Here is a 15,303-nt window from a genome sequence, read left to right as displayed (position 1 = left end):
CTAAGCAGTTGGCATGAAACCCCCAGCCAGTGCAATGCCAGGCCAGGACTTCTTAAGCAATTGCTCAAAGAGTTTTCTCATCTGACATCTGTCTTCTGCAAACACTAGAGAACTTAGGTGACGGCCAAGGATTCGAGGGTGTGAAGGAAAGTGAGTCATGGGACCGAGGGAGGCACTGGAGGCTGAACAAACAAGAAGAGAGAGAAGAAGGTGGTGATGTACAAAAGAACGTGAGGGAGAAAAGACGGAAAGAATTGAGGGCATCTGTAAAAACATACCTCCGGTTTTCTTCTGGCTCCGTTATTAGTGACAAATATATTTTTTGGACATTTAATATATTTTCACTTTGAAATAATGTGAGATTTGGGCTTCCCTGGTGGCTCAGTACTAAAGAACCCACCTGCCAATTTAGGAGACACAGGTTCAAACCCTGGGCCGGGAAGATCCTCTGGAGAAGGAAATGGTGACCCACTCCAAAACACTTGCCTGGGAAATCCCATGGACAAAGGTCCACGGGGTCGCAAAGAGTCAGAAACAACTAGAGGCTAAACAACAACAAGCATGAGATTTACCAAAGAGCTGTCAAGGACAGTTTCTGTATATCTTTCATTCCCTTTCCCCTGACGTTAACATCTTATATGACACATACATTTTCTGCTGCCATGTTCCTCATGTGATTATCAAGAAAAGCAGGAGACTGGTTTACAAAATTAATAATCCCATCTTTGCTCTCAGCAGTTAGGAACCTGGGATGGAAGATGCCAAAGACACAAATATCTGTTTGTGTGAAGGGATCCCAGGCAGAGTCCCTCCCCAGCCCCTGACCTCCATGCCTTCAGCCGCCCAGCCCCAAGGATGTGGCAAAGAAATCCTATCAAAGAAGACAGCACGGGGGAAATCGCCAAATGATTCGAAACAATTTCTCAGAACCTTTTTTTTTTCTTTAGAGTGAAAGAGGTGACGCCGTGGGGCTGGGACTTTTATCCAAAGGTGAGAAATCTGCTATGAGTGATGAAAGACATGAAAAAGCACTGAGACTCAAATACACTGTCCCTGACGCAGCACAATCAGTGTTCATTCAACCATCTCCACACACACAGAACAAGTAAAGGCCTAGCTCAGAGCTCTCAACAAGAGCTAACAGCTGAGAGCACCTTTGTGAAGGAGATTTCAGTAAAGGGATGAAGAATCAGTGTGATGATACCCCCACTCCTGGCAGATATTAAAGATAAGATGGATAAAGATCCCTGGTGCCCAAACAGTGGCCAGTCAAAATTAGATGATAATTGCGGCTGTTATTCCTTCAAAAGAAAAGGAAGGAGAACGCAGCAGTTGTGACCAGCTCCCCTGCTAATGCAGAAGTGGCCGGGGTGATGTTCTCAAAAGAGACACACCCGAGCTGCCTGATGCCCCCCCTAAAACTGAGCATTCAAACCACTGCCTCCTGGCCCCTCCAGACAGCTATTCATTTTACAAAAATGAGTCTCACACAATTCTGCTTTGGAATCAAAATTTAAATGCTTGTCCCCCCCAACTTCACTTTTTTCCCCACTAATTACAGAAAATAAAACTTTTTGAAATGCTCCGACACCCAGCACACAACATTACAGCTGGTGGGCATCTAGCAACATCCACCCACCACCATCAACGTGGTCTCCTCGCCTCAACCTAGCGATGCGTGCAATCCAGGGAGGGGCGGTCATTCATCCGATGCTCCTCAGTCTCTTAACACATTGAAACACTAGAGCACTGAGAGCCAGCCCCACACAACCTATCAGGCTTGAAGACGAAAACAAACTTCAAGTGCCACTTGACGACACAAACACAGTGCTTGTCTTATTGTAGGTACTTGATGTTTGATTCTGTAATGTTCACCGTATTAAGTCAAGACAAGCTAGATGATTCAGATGTTACTCCGAGGGCTTCCCTGGTAGCTCAGTGGTAAAGAACCAGTCTGCCATGCAGGAGACATAGGTTCGATCCCTGGTCTGGGAAGATTCCACTTGCTGTGGGACAATTAAGGCCACGGGTCACAGCTAGTGGAGCCAGAGCGCCCTAGACCTGGTGCTCCACAGTAAGAGAAGCCACCGGAGTGAGAAGCCCGTGCCCCACAATGAAGAGTAGCCTCCTCTTGCGGTAACTAGAGGAGAGCCCAAGCAGCCATGAAAACCCCAAATATATCAATAAATAGAATCACGAACCCAGAGTTCATCAGTTCCTAAGTGGGGAATCCACAGATAAATGTCGTAAGATCAAGGAGCTCCCTAGAATCATGGGTGACTTTTTACATATGTATCTGTATGATATGCATTTTTCTAAGACGCAATTTTCTAAGTGTCTATATTGACTCATTGGAAAAGACTCTGATGCTGGGAGGGATTGGGGGCAGGAGGAAAAGGGGACGACAGACGATCAGATGGCTGGATGGCATCACCGACTCGATGGACGTGAGTTTGAGTGAAGTCCAGGAGTTGGTGATGGACAGGGAGACCTGGTGTGCTGCTTCATGGGGTCACAAAGATTGGACACAACTGAGTGACTGAACTGAATTGATAGCTTTCAGCAGATTCTCCAATGGTCTGCTCTAAATAATTTCCTAAACAAAGTAAGAGAGGGAAAGCTTAGAGCGGATACGGGAATAAAGTCTCTGACGACCCCCCCACCTTCACTTACCATTACCTTAAATAACATCAATAACTGTGTACAAGACCATTAAGTCCCCAGTATTCAGTCTACGTGGATTCTTCTAAAACTTCTTTTTCTTTTAAGCGGCTTTCTGTCTTCATGAGAAGAAAAGACTGTCAAACAAAAGACCACTTTAGGTCACATGTTTGGACAGAAAGACTGGGATGGGTGTCAGGGACTACAGACGCCCGGAGCCAGGATGGGCCGCCAAGACGGACAGACCCGCCCCTCAGCTGCACAGATGCAGGCATGAGATGACCGGTCCGAGAACAAAGGGACTTCAGCGTGAGGCCACCCCATGTCCAGGAGGCTTCCGCTGGGAGCCTACCAGCGCTGTTTACGGAGGTTAGGGGTTGGCCTGAGAAACTCAGACTCCCTCCCTTCTCTCCAAACACCAAAGCTATACTCAAGTCTCCGTAAGTCCTTGTCCAATCTGGGAGACCGAGAAAGAAAGTAAAGATGGAGAAAAGTAGCTAAACGCCAAGGAGGATGAGGCTGCGAGCTTCAGGGAGGCTACAACTGCTACAACTTCTCCCACGACCGTATCCAAAAGCGCATGGCCCCTCCTCAACCAGCACAAACACAGGGAACTTGTCACAGCCCTCCTGGACTCGTCCAGGCACCAGGCTCAAGGGAGAGACCTCGAGGAGCAGGCCGAGCGCCCTGTCCACCCCCCCGAGGTGGGGGTGGCCAGCGGGCTACTCTGTCTGCCTCGGAAGGACCAACACAGCCCTCTGCAATCTCACCGTGGAGAACACGGGAGCAAAACCATGGCCCTGCTGTTCCAAAGGGCAGGACAAGGAAGGAGGTGCCCGGAACAGAATCCAGGGTGGCTGGTCGGTCATGAGCCTAAGACCAGGCCGCCCGTCCCTGCAGCCTCTGTCGTCAGGGTCAACTCTGGGTGGCTGGGCCCTGGGGCGTCTTCAAGTCGCTCTCCTGTGAGTCATTACCCTGCAGTGTGAGGCCGCGGGTGTCATCACCCCGTCAGCCCGTGGATCCAGAGCCACATCCACCTGGCAGGCCCGCCCACGGGTGACTCAGCCGCCGCCACCCCAGCCCCTCCTCTCTCGTCCTCCTTGTGTGACTGCAGATGCCTCACCGTGACACCTTTTACTTCTTTCCAGAAAAAAAAAAAAAAAAAACAGGATGAAATGGAGAGCCTGGAGGGGAGGGAGAAAGCAGGGGACAGGTGGGAGGAAGGGGAGGCTGGGGGACAGCAGAGGAGCAAAGGGAGGCCCAGAGGGAAACTGAGTCAGAGTGCCCACAGGAGCGCCCTCAACAACGCAAGGGCACAAGGGGGAGCAGCTGGAGGAAGCCTGCACCTGCAGCTCCACTGGGGCTCAGGGTCCCCACCTCATATATGGAACCAGGAAAGCAGGGGTGGCCCCAGGACTCCCCGAGCTGAGATCCATGTCTTTGGGGGCCCCACACACCCTGCTGCCTGCACGTGGCGCCTCACCTCCCCTGTGTGCACAGGGCCCCAGGGTCATGAAGTACCCCCCAGCCAGCTTGCAGCATCTGGTGGGCCCCCCATCCCAGCCCAGGTTCCCAGCAAGGCGTTTGGGCCGCTGGGCACTTGTTGGGCATCCCCCAGCCGAAAGGAGTCTCTGGTTCCAGGTGGCCCACAGCTCAGCCAGCTGTGACTGCCACTGGCCAAGGGGCTCTGTCCAGGGATGTGTTCCTGACACGGACCCCTTGAGGACCCCAGCCCATGGCCGCAGGGATGGAAAGGGAGAGGCCACCACCAGTGAGATTTCTTCGCCCACTGGACATGCCCTCCTGTCCCAGACTGGGCCAGACAGCAGCCCGCTCTGGGCATGACGCTGCCCAGCTCATGGGCATCATCACTGGGCGATGCCCTGTGCCTAAGCATCGCCCTAGCACTGAGATCTGGTTACCTTTCTTCCTTGCCTTCTCTCCTTTGACACTGTGGGTGGCATCGAACCCAGCGGGACAGAGAGTATGAATGATCCGTGGCCACAAAGGGTCAGCTATGTCCCTTCCAGCCACTCCCAGCAGAGACTCAGCATCTCCCGGGCATATCAGCCCGAATGATCAAGGACAGACCAAGAAAAGTGGGGGGCTAATATCCTGAAGCTAGGAAAATGGGAAATTCCCCCACAAAAAAATCCAACAAACTACAAAGAGATCAAACGGCCTTGCAGAAGCCAATGAAAATGAACCCCAGTCATTTCAAACGAGTTCACCAACTTGCCACCAAGTGCCTGCTGAAAGGAAGCAGGTGTTAGAAATGCAGAATGATGTGCTTGAGGGCTGATGGGAAACTCAACTCAACTTTGATCCTTCTCAGCCTGAGTCCTCTGTGTCCTCGGCGCCTCCCTCTACCCTGAAGCGATGCTTCTCTTGCAAAGAGCGAACAGTCTACGAGACCCTCTAAGCATCTCACACTCACAGCTCATGCCTGCTAAGGATAAAGGCAAACCTAACATACACCATTTTTATTCAGTCACTTGAACAACCCTTTAGAAAAGGTCATCAATTCAAAATACTCTACCTAAGAAAATTAAGCTAAAGATGGGCAGGTTCTGTCTCCATGCAGGTGACAAAGAGCTAAGAGGACTCAAGGGTCAAGGCCCTTGGTTTCCCATTCTTTTTTATCTCATGGGACAGCTCAGCAGGCTTTGACCACAGACACTAACTTCAGGAAGACTCGGGAGGCAGCCTGGTGACTGTCTCGCATTAGATGAGTAGAATGGAAAAGCATTCAGAACATGCAAATATATGAACCGGTTGGGGAGGGGGACTGCTCTCCCAATAATCCCTCATGTCTGGGCTTCCAGTCATCTAAGATCCTTTCTGCAACACAGGTTTAGGACTACTGTTATTTTTACTTACAGATGAAGACACACAGGCTTATTAGAAAGGCTGGGTACCTTGCCCCAGGGTACACAGTGGTTAAAGCCTGGTGGCTCAGAACACAAATTCCAGTTTCTTACAATGAAATGAAGAGTTCTTTCCATTGTACCACTGCCTGTCTACCTGGAACTGAATCTCTGCAAAAAAATAACTGTCTCACTAATCAGACCCCAATTCATTTCTCAGGGACCAGTTTGCTTCAAAGATGCTACCTCTCTGTTCATCCTTTAAGAATTATGTCAGATGGCATGCATTTAGACATTGGTGTGTTTAGTTTCTGAAAAAGGATCACGATTATATTAATCTATTGAATAGCAGCCATGTGGAAAGACTATTTATAAATAAGTTCTACTTGCGCTTGACTTTTTAACCAAAGCATCTTACAACCAGGAGATCCTGAAATAACACAGGCTACTCAGAGAAAGGTAAAAAAGACATATAATTTAAAATGCTGGAAAACAAATCATGTGACCCACGAATCCTTTTCCTTTAGCTTCTTAGAAATGCAAGCTCTACTAAAAAAAAAAAAAAAAAGAAAGAAATGCAAGCTCTTAAAAGCAAACCATGTGAGAAACTCAAAAGGTTAAGCTAAATGGGTGAGCAGGCATTAAATACTAAATGCAAGTTAAGATCATGCCGGGTACCAAAACCTAATCATCAGTGCATGGCCCTTTTTCTACCTTGAAAAACTAAACAGGACACAATACAAACTAAAGCGATTAAATTGCAAAGAGCACAACACACAGTTGTCAAGGCTCTATGTCTCCAGATTCTCAAAGCTCGCTGTTCTACCAAAACAACGCCTACAAACTGCAAAAATAATCACTGCCAAAGCTGCCCTAGGTGATTACATAAAATTATTCTAAAAAGCTGAAAAAGATTACTTAATCATGAACAATGAAAGTAATAACGCTGCTTACCTTGTAGAAAACAGGTTTCAGTCTTGTGGGTTTTCTTTCAAAGCATTAAGCCCAATACAAGTATGCACAATGCTCCAAGAAAATTTGACAAAGCCTAAAATTATTTACTGTCTTCAAATTATCCTTCTCTCTTTTCAAACATCTTTTACAGAGCAAATATTCAAAATTTCCCTAGTTCTTTCTGATTTCTTTATATTTCAAAAAGACAGGACTATTATTTCAGACATCCATTTAGAGACCTATGCGACCCTGGAAAGAGAGAGGACAAATTGATAATGCCACCAAATAACGACTATCTGAGGATTCTCTTAACCTGAGCTATAAAGAGTGCTTGGAGAGTACTGCCAGGATCCTTCTGGAAAGAAAGGCTTATCTTCTCTGCCTAACCGCCTTGAAACATTTCAGAGGAAAAATGAACTTTCAAGACAGAGAAAAGAAAACCACGCACGCATGCCTGCGTTTGGATCCGGAACCCACATGCCTGAGAATCAGATCCCTCGGTTTACTTACGTGCTGTACTTAGACAGGAAAAGTTCAGAGAAATCTGCTCCCTCTGGGAGCAACGATTCCATCTACAGTCGGCTGTTGGGAAGTGAGTATGACAAGCGTTCTCTCTCACTCTCATCCCAGGCGGAGGGGGAAAAAAAATCCCAAACTGCTCTTTCAAGTCACATTCACAAGGGCATCCTAGCGCCACCAAGCTCTTCCTCCAAGGCAGCTGGGGGGGTGGGGGTGGCTGTGGATTTCCACCTCACGCCCTGAGCCCGCTGGCTCTGGAAAGGTGCCAGGTCAGGACACATAGGGAGACGGTAGAACCACCACCCACCAGTGCTGCATCTTCCCAGCCAGCTCAGAGGCAGCAAACCTCACCAGCAGCCCTTCTGTGGGGACCGCTTCACACACCTCAAGTTCCCAGAACAAACCAGAAACTCCTTCAACCCCCTCACCCCCCAAAGAAACTGTTTATTCCTTTCAAACTCCAAACTGTTATAATAGTGCGAGCTAATTGCTAACAATACTGGGGGGCGGTGGGGGGGGAGGCCCCCACACAGGGGAGGGTGACGGGGCACACAAAGAGCCGTGACAGTAATAGGCACCCTTGAGGAGAAAGAAGGCAATCAATTATAACCCATTTGCAGAAATTGCGGGGCTGTCAAAAGCCCTACTTACAGCTGCGCTTCATCAAGCCAGGCTGCGTTTGATTTTCAAGGGAAATTATTCCTTATTCTCAAATCTAGTATACGGTGAGTAAAATACCCCCAACAGCCCAGGTTCCACCAGGGTCTTATCTGTACAGAAGTTAATGACCCCCGAGAGGGCTAATGGGCCAGTGTGGGAAGCCCAGGAAACAAGGAGGTCTCCCCTCTGGGGAGTGACCACCTCCTGTGGGCACCAGGGGACATTGCTAGGGCCATCAGACACTGGGCACGCATCATCGAACTCCCAGATCACCATTTGAAAAACAGACAAGCATTGCTGTTGGATGTAACCCACTGTTTCCTAGGCGGCTAAAAATAACAGAAATTTTATTTTTTAATTCTTCAGTTCAAAACCTCCTTTTCACTACCATCCATCGCAGTGATCACTTCTGATGATCACAGATTCTTCTCTGCCAAGGAACAAAGAATATGTAAACTCAGTAGCTGCAATGCATTTGCCAGAATGTTTTAAAAATGTACTGACATCCATTATTATTGGTAGATATCTTCAGATTTGAAAAAGATGAGATGATAACTGCTCTAGACTTGAGAGGAATTTGACGGCAAGTGCTTAACATGCTAATATTCTTTTTTAATATTTCTTTCTTTTGTATTCCTTGGCATTCCTTCGCTTTATCCTTGAACCATTTTAGCAAAATGAAAATGAGCTCAGAGGGCTCCAATTTCAAGCTGAACCGCATCTTTCACTCCTCTTCTAAGTTTCTAACTGATGCCCCGATGCTCATTTTATAAACCTTTGCTTAGTTATGGTAAGTGCTGTTAAGTAATGGAAATAGCCTCAACATGGTAACTTTCTGCAGATTTATTGGACTGAATCTTAACATAAAACTTGGAAAAGCATTTCCTTCTTAAGAACTGTAACATGGAACTCAAACAGATTATAGCAGAGAGGAAACCATTATCCCTAATGGCATCAATGACTCTCCCCCACCCCCAGGCTGCCACCCTGTGCCAGTGCCCCCAGGCACACGATCTTAGACAGCCTAGCTTCTTGAGGGTTTCCTTAGCATTTGCCTTGTTTAAAAAATTTAAGAGAAATTTCCCCAGAGGTACAATGGATGAGAATCTTTCTGCCAACACAGGGGACACAGGTTCGATCCCTGGTCTGGGAAGACTGAGCCCCTATACTGCAACTACTTAAGCCCATGTGCCTAGAGCCCCAGCTCCGCAAGAAGAAGCTACGGCAAGGAGAAGCCCAGGCACCACAATAAAGAGTAGTCCCTACTGGCCACAGCTAGAGAAAGCCCACATGCAGCAACCAAGACACAGCACAGCCAAGTATAAATTAATTTTTCTTTAAATTTAAGACAATGCAAGCCAAACACATCCATTTGATGCTCTAGGATCCACTGCTTCATACATACACACGCATGACGAATTTGAGCTGTAACACTGGATCCCCAAAAGTAAATAACCAACCGGAGTTGGAACAGAGCAGAAAGACTAAAAATCCGTATGACTTCAGTTTAGTAAAAGAAATTGCCTCCTGGGTATAACCAGACCAGTGAAAGCAGTTTAGGAATTGGTTTGCATGAGGAATTGGGAAGAAAGAGAAGGGAGATTTTGGAGGAAGTGGATAGGGAATGGGGTAGGAAGAGGAATTCAGGGGGTGAGAAAGAAAAACAGGGAAGAGAGGTAAGGACCAGGTGCCAGGAGCCACCAGAATCGGCCCTGAAGCTGGTAAGCTCTAACCCCATCCCCCCAGCCCCACTACGAAGGCCACCAGTCACCCGAGGCTGTGCCACTGGCCATGACAAAGGGACCAGCTCCTGGCAGCATTAGTTGAAACCCAACCGGGGTGTGGCCAGGCTATATATTTTATTCAAATGCCTGTGATGGTTTATATTTCCTCCATTCTTGCTTTGTATTTAAGATGAAAGTGAGAGAGAAAAAACATGAATAATCTCAAAGTCAGTTAAAACTGGACTCTGTACTAAAAGACATCATGTCAGACAGACCACTCCTGAAAGGAAAGCTGACTGCTGCTGCTGCTAAGTTGCTTCAGTCGTGTCCAACTGTGCGACCCCATAGACGGCAGCCCACCAGGCTCCGCCATCCCTGGGATTCTCCAGGCAAGAACACTGGAGTGGGTTGCCATTTCCTTCTCCAATGCGTGCAAGTGAAAAGTGAAAGTGAAGTCGCTCAGTCGTGTCCGACTCTTTGAGACCCCATGGACTGCAGCCCACCAGGATCCTCTGTCCATGGGATTTTCCAGGCAAGAGTGCTGGAGTGGGTTGTCACTGTCTTCTCTGGAGAGCTAAGAACAGTTAAAAATGCAGGAAAGGAATGTGACAAGCATTGGTGAGGATGTGGAGAAATAGGAGCCGTCGTACATTGCTGGTGGGAACAGGAAACGGGTGCAGAGTGATCTGAGCTCAACAGTCGGACTGCTCCGCAGAAAGCTAAACAGAGAATTACCACATGACCCAGCAATTCCACTCCGAGTGGCATACCCAAAAGGAGTGAAAACAAGCTTTGAAACAGATATTTGTATGGCGGTGTCACTGCAGCATTACTCACAACAGTCTAATGGTGATCCAATCAGTAGATGAGTGGATAAACAAAATGTAGTATATACATACAATGGAATATTAATTGGCCATAAAAGGAGTAACGTTCTGATACAGGCTACCACACGGAGGAACCTCAGAAACATTACACAGAAACAAAAGGACAAATATTATATGACCACACTTCTATGCGGTAACCAGAACAGGCAAATGAGAAAGTATAATGGGGGTTACCATGGGATCAGTGGGTGGTATCAATAGGCAGTTATTGTCTAACAGGTACAGGGTTTCTACCTGGCAGGATGAAAAAGATCTGGAAATGGTGATGGCTTACACAACACCGTGAATGCACTTAATGCCACTGACACACACTTCAAAATGGCTATGACCGGAAACCGTCATATGTTTTGTGTATTTTACCACAACAAAAAGACAACATCCTTAAAATAACCTTCAGCAAAATAAAAGTAGTAAAGGAAAATTTTAGTCATTTTATGTGACCTTCAGAATACCTGAACACAGATTCTCCTTGTCAAACCACCCTAATGTATGAATGGCCACATTTGCCCTGCTCTTCAGAGTCAAGGATTCCTACTAGAACTTCACTTTCAATAAAGAAGGAAACTATTTTCTTTAAAAAAAAAAAAAAAAAAAAAAGTGTGTTGGCCATTGGACCTAGGGGTAGGATAACTCCATCTTTTCTTCCCCCACCTCAGGTGCAGGCAGGAATTAATACCTGCCTGCTATGTCCTTCTTTAAGATTTGGGACAGTCTTACCCTGAATGTCTGCTCCTTCTTCTCCCTGTGGGAAACCTGATCCAGTGTGCCATCAGTCTGACTCCTTTTCAGGCCAGTTGTGACATCGGGGACGTTGCTGAAATCTGCATGAAAAGTGACAAAAACATAGGCGAGTTTGGCCATCTGCACAGAATGGTAGTGACTAGCTTAAAGGCTCAGATAGACAAAGAGAGCAAAGGAAAAAATGAAAACCTAGAAGGCAGGACATCATGGTTTTCAGTGATACAGTAGTTAGCATATGCACAGCTGGGCTTCTGAAATAGACCTGGGCCCTGGCTAATGGAAGCAGCATCATCTGACTGTTTGCTCAAAGAAGGCCAATGACCAATCAAAACAATAACTTAAATGCCTGGCTGATTTTGTCAAACTTGACTGTTGTGCAAACTTCACTAAGTACTTTATATAAAGTGTTGCTCACTTCCCTTTATTTTTGGCTAAGTGATGGTAAAGGATAACTGGGTAAACCAGGGATGTAGCACCATAGATTCTTATTACAACCCACAACCTGCTCATTTGCAAGCATAATTGTTCTTTTTCTGGCATCAACCACAATTGCAATGTAAATCGAAAGTCCCAAGAGGAAGAGCAAATCTTCTTAACTTCCAGAGTCAGGGTTAAGAAATAATATAAAAGGTTAAGAAATGATATAAAAGGTTAAGCAGAGCATGTGGTTTTCCAATCTGCACTTATACATGTACACTATTTTCAACAGTTCTTTCCAGGGGTTCTCAAATTAAACTCAAGAAAGATGAAATGACCAGCTTCTATCAAAACCACACACAGGTTTTCATTCTAATTTTTGTGTTTAGTAGACTTTCCCCTCAAGTAGGCAAAACCATATGGTTTCTGATTCCAGTTAACTATAACAAGCCATAAAACTCATACCTGTCTGAGTTGATCTAGGCATAAAACACAGGGATAGACGCTGGCAAACCATCCAGCATGTGGGGGGCAAGGACAGTGGGCCCTAGTAGACCCTTAGAAGCTATGGGAGCCCTGGGAGGTTGATGGAACTCATGGACAGAAATGCTGGTCCATGATCCAGGCTGATATTACCAATCACTACACAAGAGGAGACCTAAAGAAAATGTCTTAATGGTCTACAGAATTCTAGAGCTCTTATTTCTTCTTCCTTTTTCTTCTTCTAACACCCCAACTCCACCCAGAAAAGGACCACATTGTCTAAGCCACACTTCATTGTTGGTGGCTGTAGAGTAAGTTAGCCCCATAATGCAGTGCTGATCACAAAAGCATGAGCCATCCCCGAGCAAATTTTAGGAAGCAACGACAGATGGGGATACCGAACTCACCTCTCCAGGCCCCTAACACCGCACCAGAGAACAGTCCACTCACCAACAGGCTGACCACGTGAGAAGCAAGGTCAGACTCTAGACCAAACGTGATGCACCACTGGTCCTCCACCACTGAGGCTGCTACACGCACCTCTGTGTAAGGAAGACCAACCAAGCGAAAACAGGCCACATTCCTACTGTATTCAGCACAAACGCACCTCTCCATCCATGCATTCAACACGCACTTTCTGAGAACAGGCCCTTTTCCAGGCACTGTGCAAGGTGCTGGATATACAAAGATGATGAGACGCAGTCCCTGCTCTCAGGATGTGCTTCTGATGCTGGAGAGGGGAGACAGAAAACAAGCACAGCAAACTACCAGAGATGACGTGAGAAGAAGCCACACGGGCTGAGTAGGGCCACTCTGGGAGGAAGTTAATTCTCCCTGGGGCCCTAACAGCGTTCAGAGCAAAGCAGACACCTCAGCAAAGTCTTAAGAGGGGATAGTGGGGGCCAGGGAGGGGAAGGTAGCCCAAGGGTAGAGGAATTGAATGGAAGGCGGGACTTGGGCAGAAAAACAGGCCAGAAGTCACAGCAACAGAGAGGGAACGAGGAAGAAGGATCCAAATGAATGCAGAATAGCATGAACACACGGAAGTCAAGTGAACAGAGAGTCTGTGCAAGTCAACTCCACGGGTCTCCTCTTTGCCACCTATTTCATGAAAGGATATGCAGACAAGGAAGGCATGAAGGCAGAGTGTGGCTTTCATGTCTCAGGTGACAGGGTGGATGGGTACAGGATGGGGCAGGAGTGGGCAACCCAAGATTGGCTTTGCCAGAGCTGAACCTGAGATGCACGTGGACCATCCATCGCAACACACCCAGGTGTCTGGTAGTGCAAGAAAGGTCTGCACAGGAATGCGGCACCCAGGTGTCTGGTAGTGCAAGAAAGGTCTGCACAGGAATGCGGCTTTGGAGCCATCATCATGCACTTGGCCGTGAAGCCACAGGGATGGATGGTGCTCCCCGGGGAGAATGTGCAGAGTGGGACAAGAACAGAACCAAGGAGAGAACCCTGGAACCACCAAGCCACTGTGCACAGGGGAGGAGAACTCTTTCTTTAGAGAGAAGTCACAGAGAAGTACAAGGGAATCAAGAGCAATGTCACAGACGCCATGAGATAAAAATGTACATTACCTAGGCAACAGAGTCAAATTTGCTTTATGTCTGCCTTTATCTTAAAAATAAAAAGCTCCAATATTTCCAAAGAGTTGTATTAAATACAGGTCACGCAATCAACGCATTTATCCATGATGATGATTTCTACAGCACCTACTCTGTGTCAGGTACGCACTAAGTTCTGGGGACACAAAGATGAAGGTGACCTCAAGTCCCCTGAAGATCTCAGAGACATCACGGCCACAAGGAGCCTTGGAGCCCCGAGGCGCCAGATGGATGCTGGAGAAAATAACACGGCTGATGTCAAAAGCGGGTGCCAAGTTTGAGTTCTGAGTCATCTCTTCAACATATTCACAAAATTTTGGAACTTAGATGCTGGAAACTCCCAGAACCACCTTTTATCTCTTACAAAGGCAAAGTGCTTACCTGCTAACAGAACATATTTCATGCCCTTCCTCTCCAAAGCCAGCCCATCCCAGGACAAAAGGCTTTACTATGAATCAGAGAGGTGCCACTTAATTGCATGGAGCCCCTGGGTGCAGCTGGCATCCTCTCTGAGGCAAGACCTGAACAGGAAGGATCACAGGATCCAGTTCCCACCAAGGCTGGACCCTGGGATCCCAGAGGAGGACACAGCTCTGCCAAGACAGGAAGTCTTGGAGCTGTTCTGCTGCCCGAATTGCAAGAGGGTGACTGGTATCTGGATCCACAGACTCTCTGGGGTGACTGACTCTTTCACCAGCCCCCCGACAATGAGCCAGCTCTGTCCTGGAGGTGACAAAGCACAAGGAAGCCCAGCTTGACAAGTGTCCTCCACCTTGGATCTGGGTCCAGGAGCCTCGGATTTCAACTGAACCTTGGTCCCTGTCTGTAAAAAGAAAAAAAAAAAAGCAGCATGCCCTTGGTATTCTGACTAGAGGAGAAATGAGAACAAAGTAGGTTCTGGAAGAAGAGCAGACCGGCTAAAAAGAAGTGTAGGCCGGTACAATTCGAATGCTGATTTACAAAGTGGTTTTAAACAGGCACCGCGTTGACATCCTGTCCTGGGTGCCAAACGCCTGTGTATAGCCCCACTTACACTCTGCCCACAGCCTGAGCACCAGCTGCTAAAGTGAGTAAATATATCCTTCCCCTCCCACCTTGGGAGAGCCTCCATGCGGTCCTGCCCCCTTGACACTGAGTTGGATCACTGGATCCCTATCACAGAACCCCAGGCACGTGCTTCCTGCCCACCCCAGGCTCTGCCGCTGCAGAACAGATGTTCAGACGCACTGCACAGGAGTCCTTAGCCACTGTGGTTGTAAATAATGAAAGACAACCAAGTTGCAAACTCAAGTCAAGACATTTATTTATAACCAGTAAATACACTCTCTTGTTTTTCTCACCTTATTCCCTATGGAAATTAATAATTTGGGGTGAGGTCTAGCAATTCAAAGTATCTAACATCTGGTGCTGGAGAAGCCTCTTGAGAGTCCCTTGGACAGCAAGGAGATCAAACCAGTCATTCCTAAAGGAAATCGACCCTGACTATTCATTGGAAGGACTGATGCTGAAGCTCCAATATTTTGGCCACCTGATGAGAAGAAGCCGACCCATTGGAAAAGACCCTGATGCTGGGAGATATTGAAGGCGGGAGGAGAAGAGGACAAAAGAGGATGAGATGGTTGGATGGCATGACTGACTGAATGGACGTGAGTTTGTGCAAATTCCGGGAGATAGTGAAGGACAGAGAAGCTTGGCATGCTGCAGTCCATGGGGTCGCAAAGAGTCAGACATGACTTAGTGACTAAACAACAACATCTAATTGGCTGACACGAGCTTC

The 15,303-nt window shown here is 47.3% G+C and overlaps 1 protein-coding gene across 6 annotated transcripts in view; it reads right to left on the bottom strand.

Annotated features, from left to right (window-relative positions):
* The window catches only part of TIAM2 (TIAM Rac1 associated GEF 2), a 236,767-nt gene that overhangs the window by 39,843 nt on the left and 181,621 nt on the right, over nt 1-15,303 (bottom strand). For 4 of the 6 annotated variants that reach the window (XM_015472916.3, XM_059889963.1, XM_024997095.2 and 1 more), the window contains one exon: nt 10,990-11,093. The exons of 1 other annotated variant lie outside the window; for it this stretch is intronic. In XM_015472916.3, coding sequence (XP_015328402.2) covers nt 10,990-11,093 — 104 coding nt within the window. Of the gene's footprint in view, nt 1-6,992; nt 10,849-10,989; nt 11,094-15,303 lie in introns of those variants that run through there. One more of the 6 variants, XM_024997098.2, reaches the window with a different exon arrangement.

This window comes from Bos taurus, chromosome 9, assembly GCF_002263795.3.
Source record: "Bos taurus isolate L1 Dominette 01449 registration number 42190680 breed Hereford chromosome 9, ARS-UCD2.0, whole genome shotgun sequence".
Lineage (NCBI taxonomy): Eukaryota > Metazoa > Chordata > Mammalia > Artiodactyla > Bovidae > Bos > Bos taurus.
The sequence above is the reverse complement of the archived record's forward strand: the minus strand, read 5'-3'. Positions and strand labels throughout refer to the sequence as shown.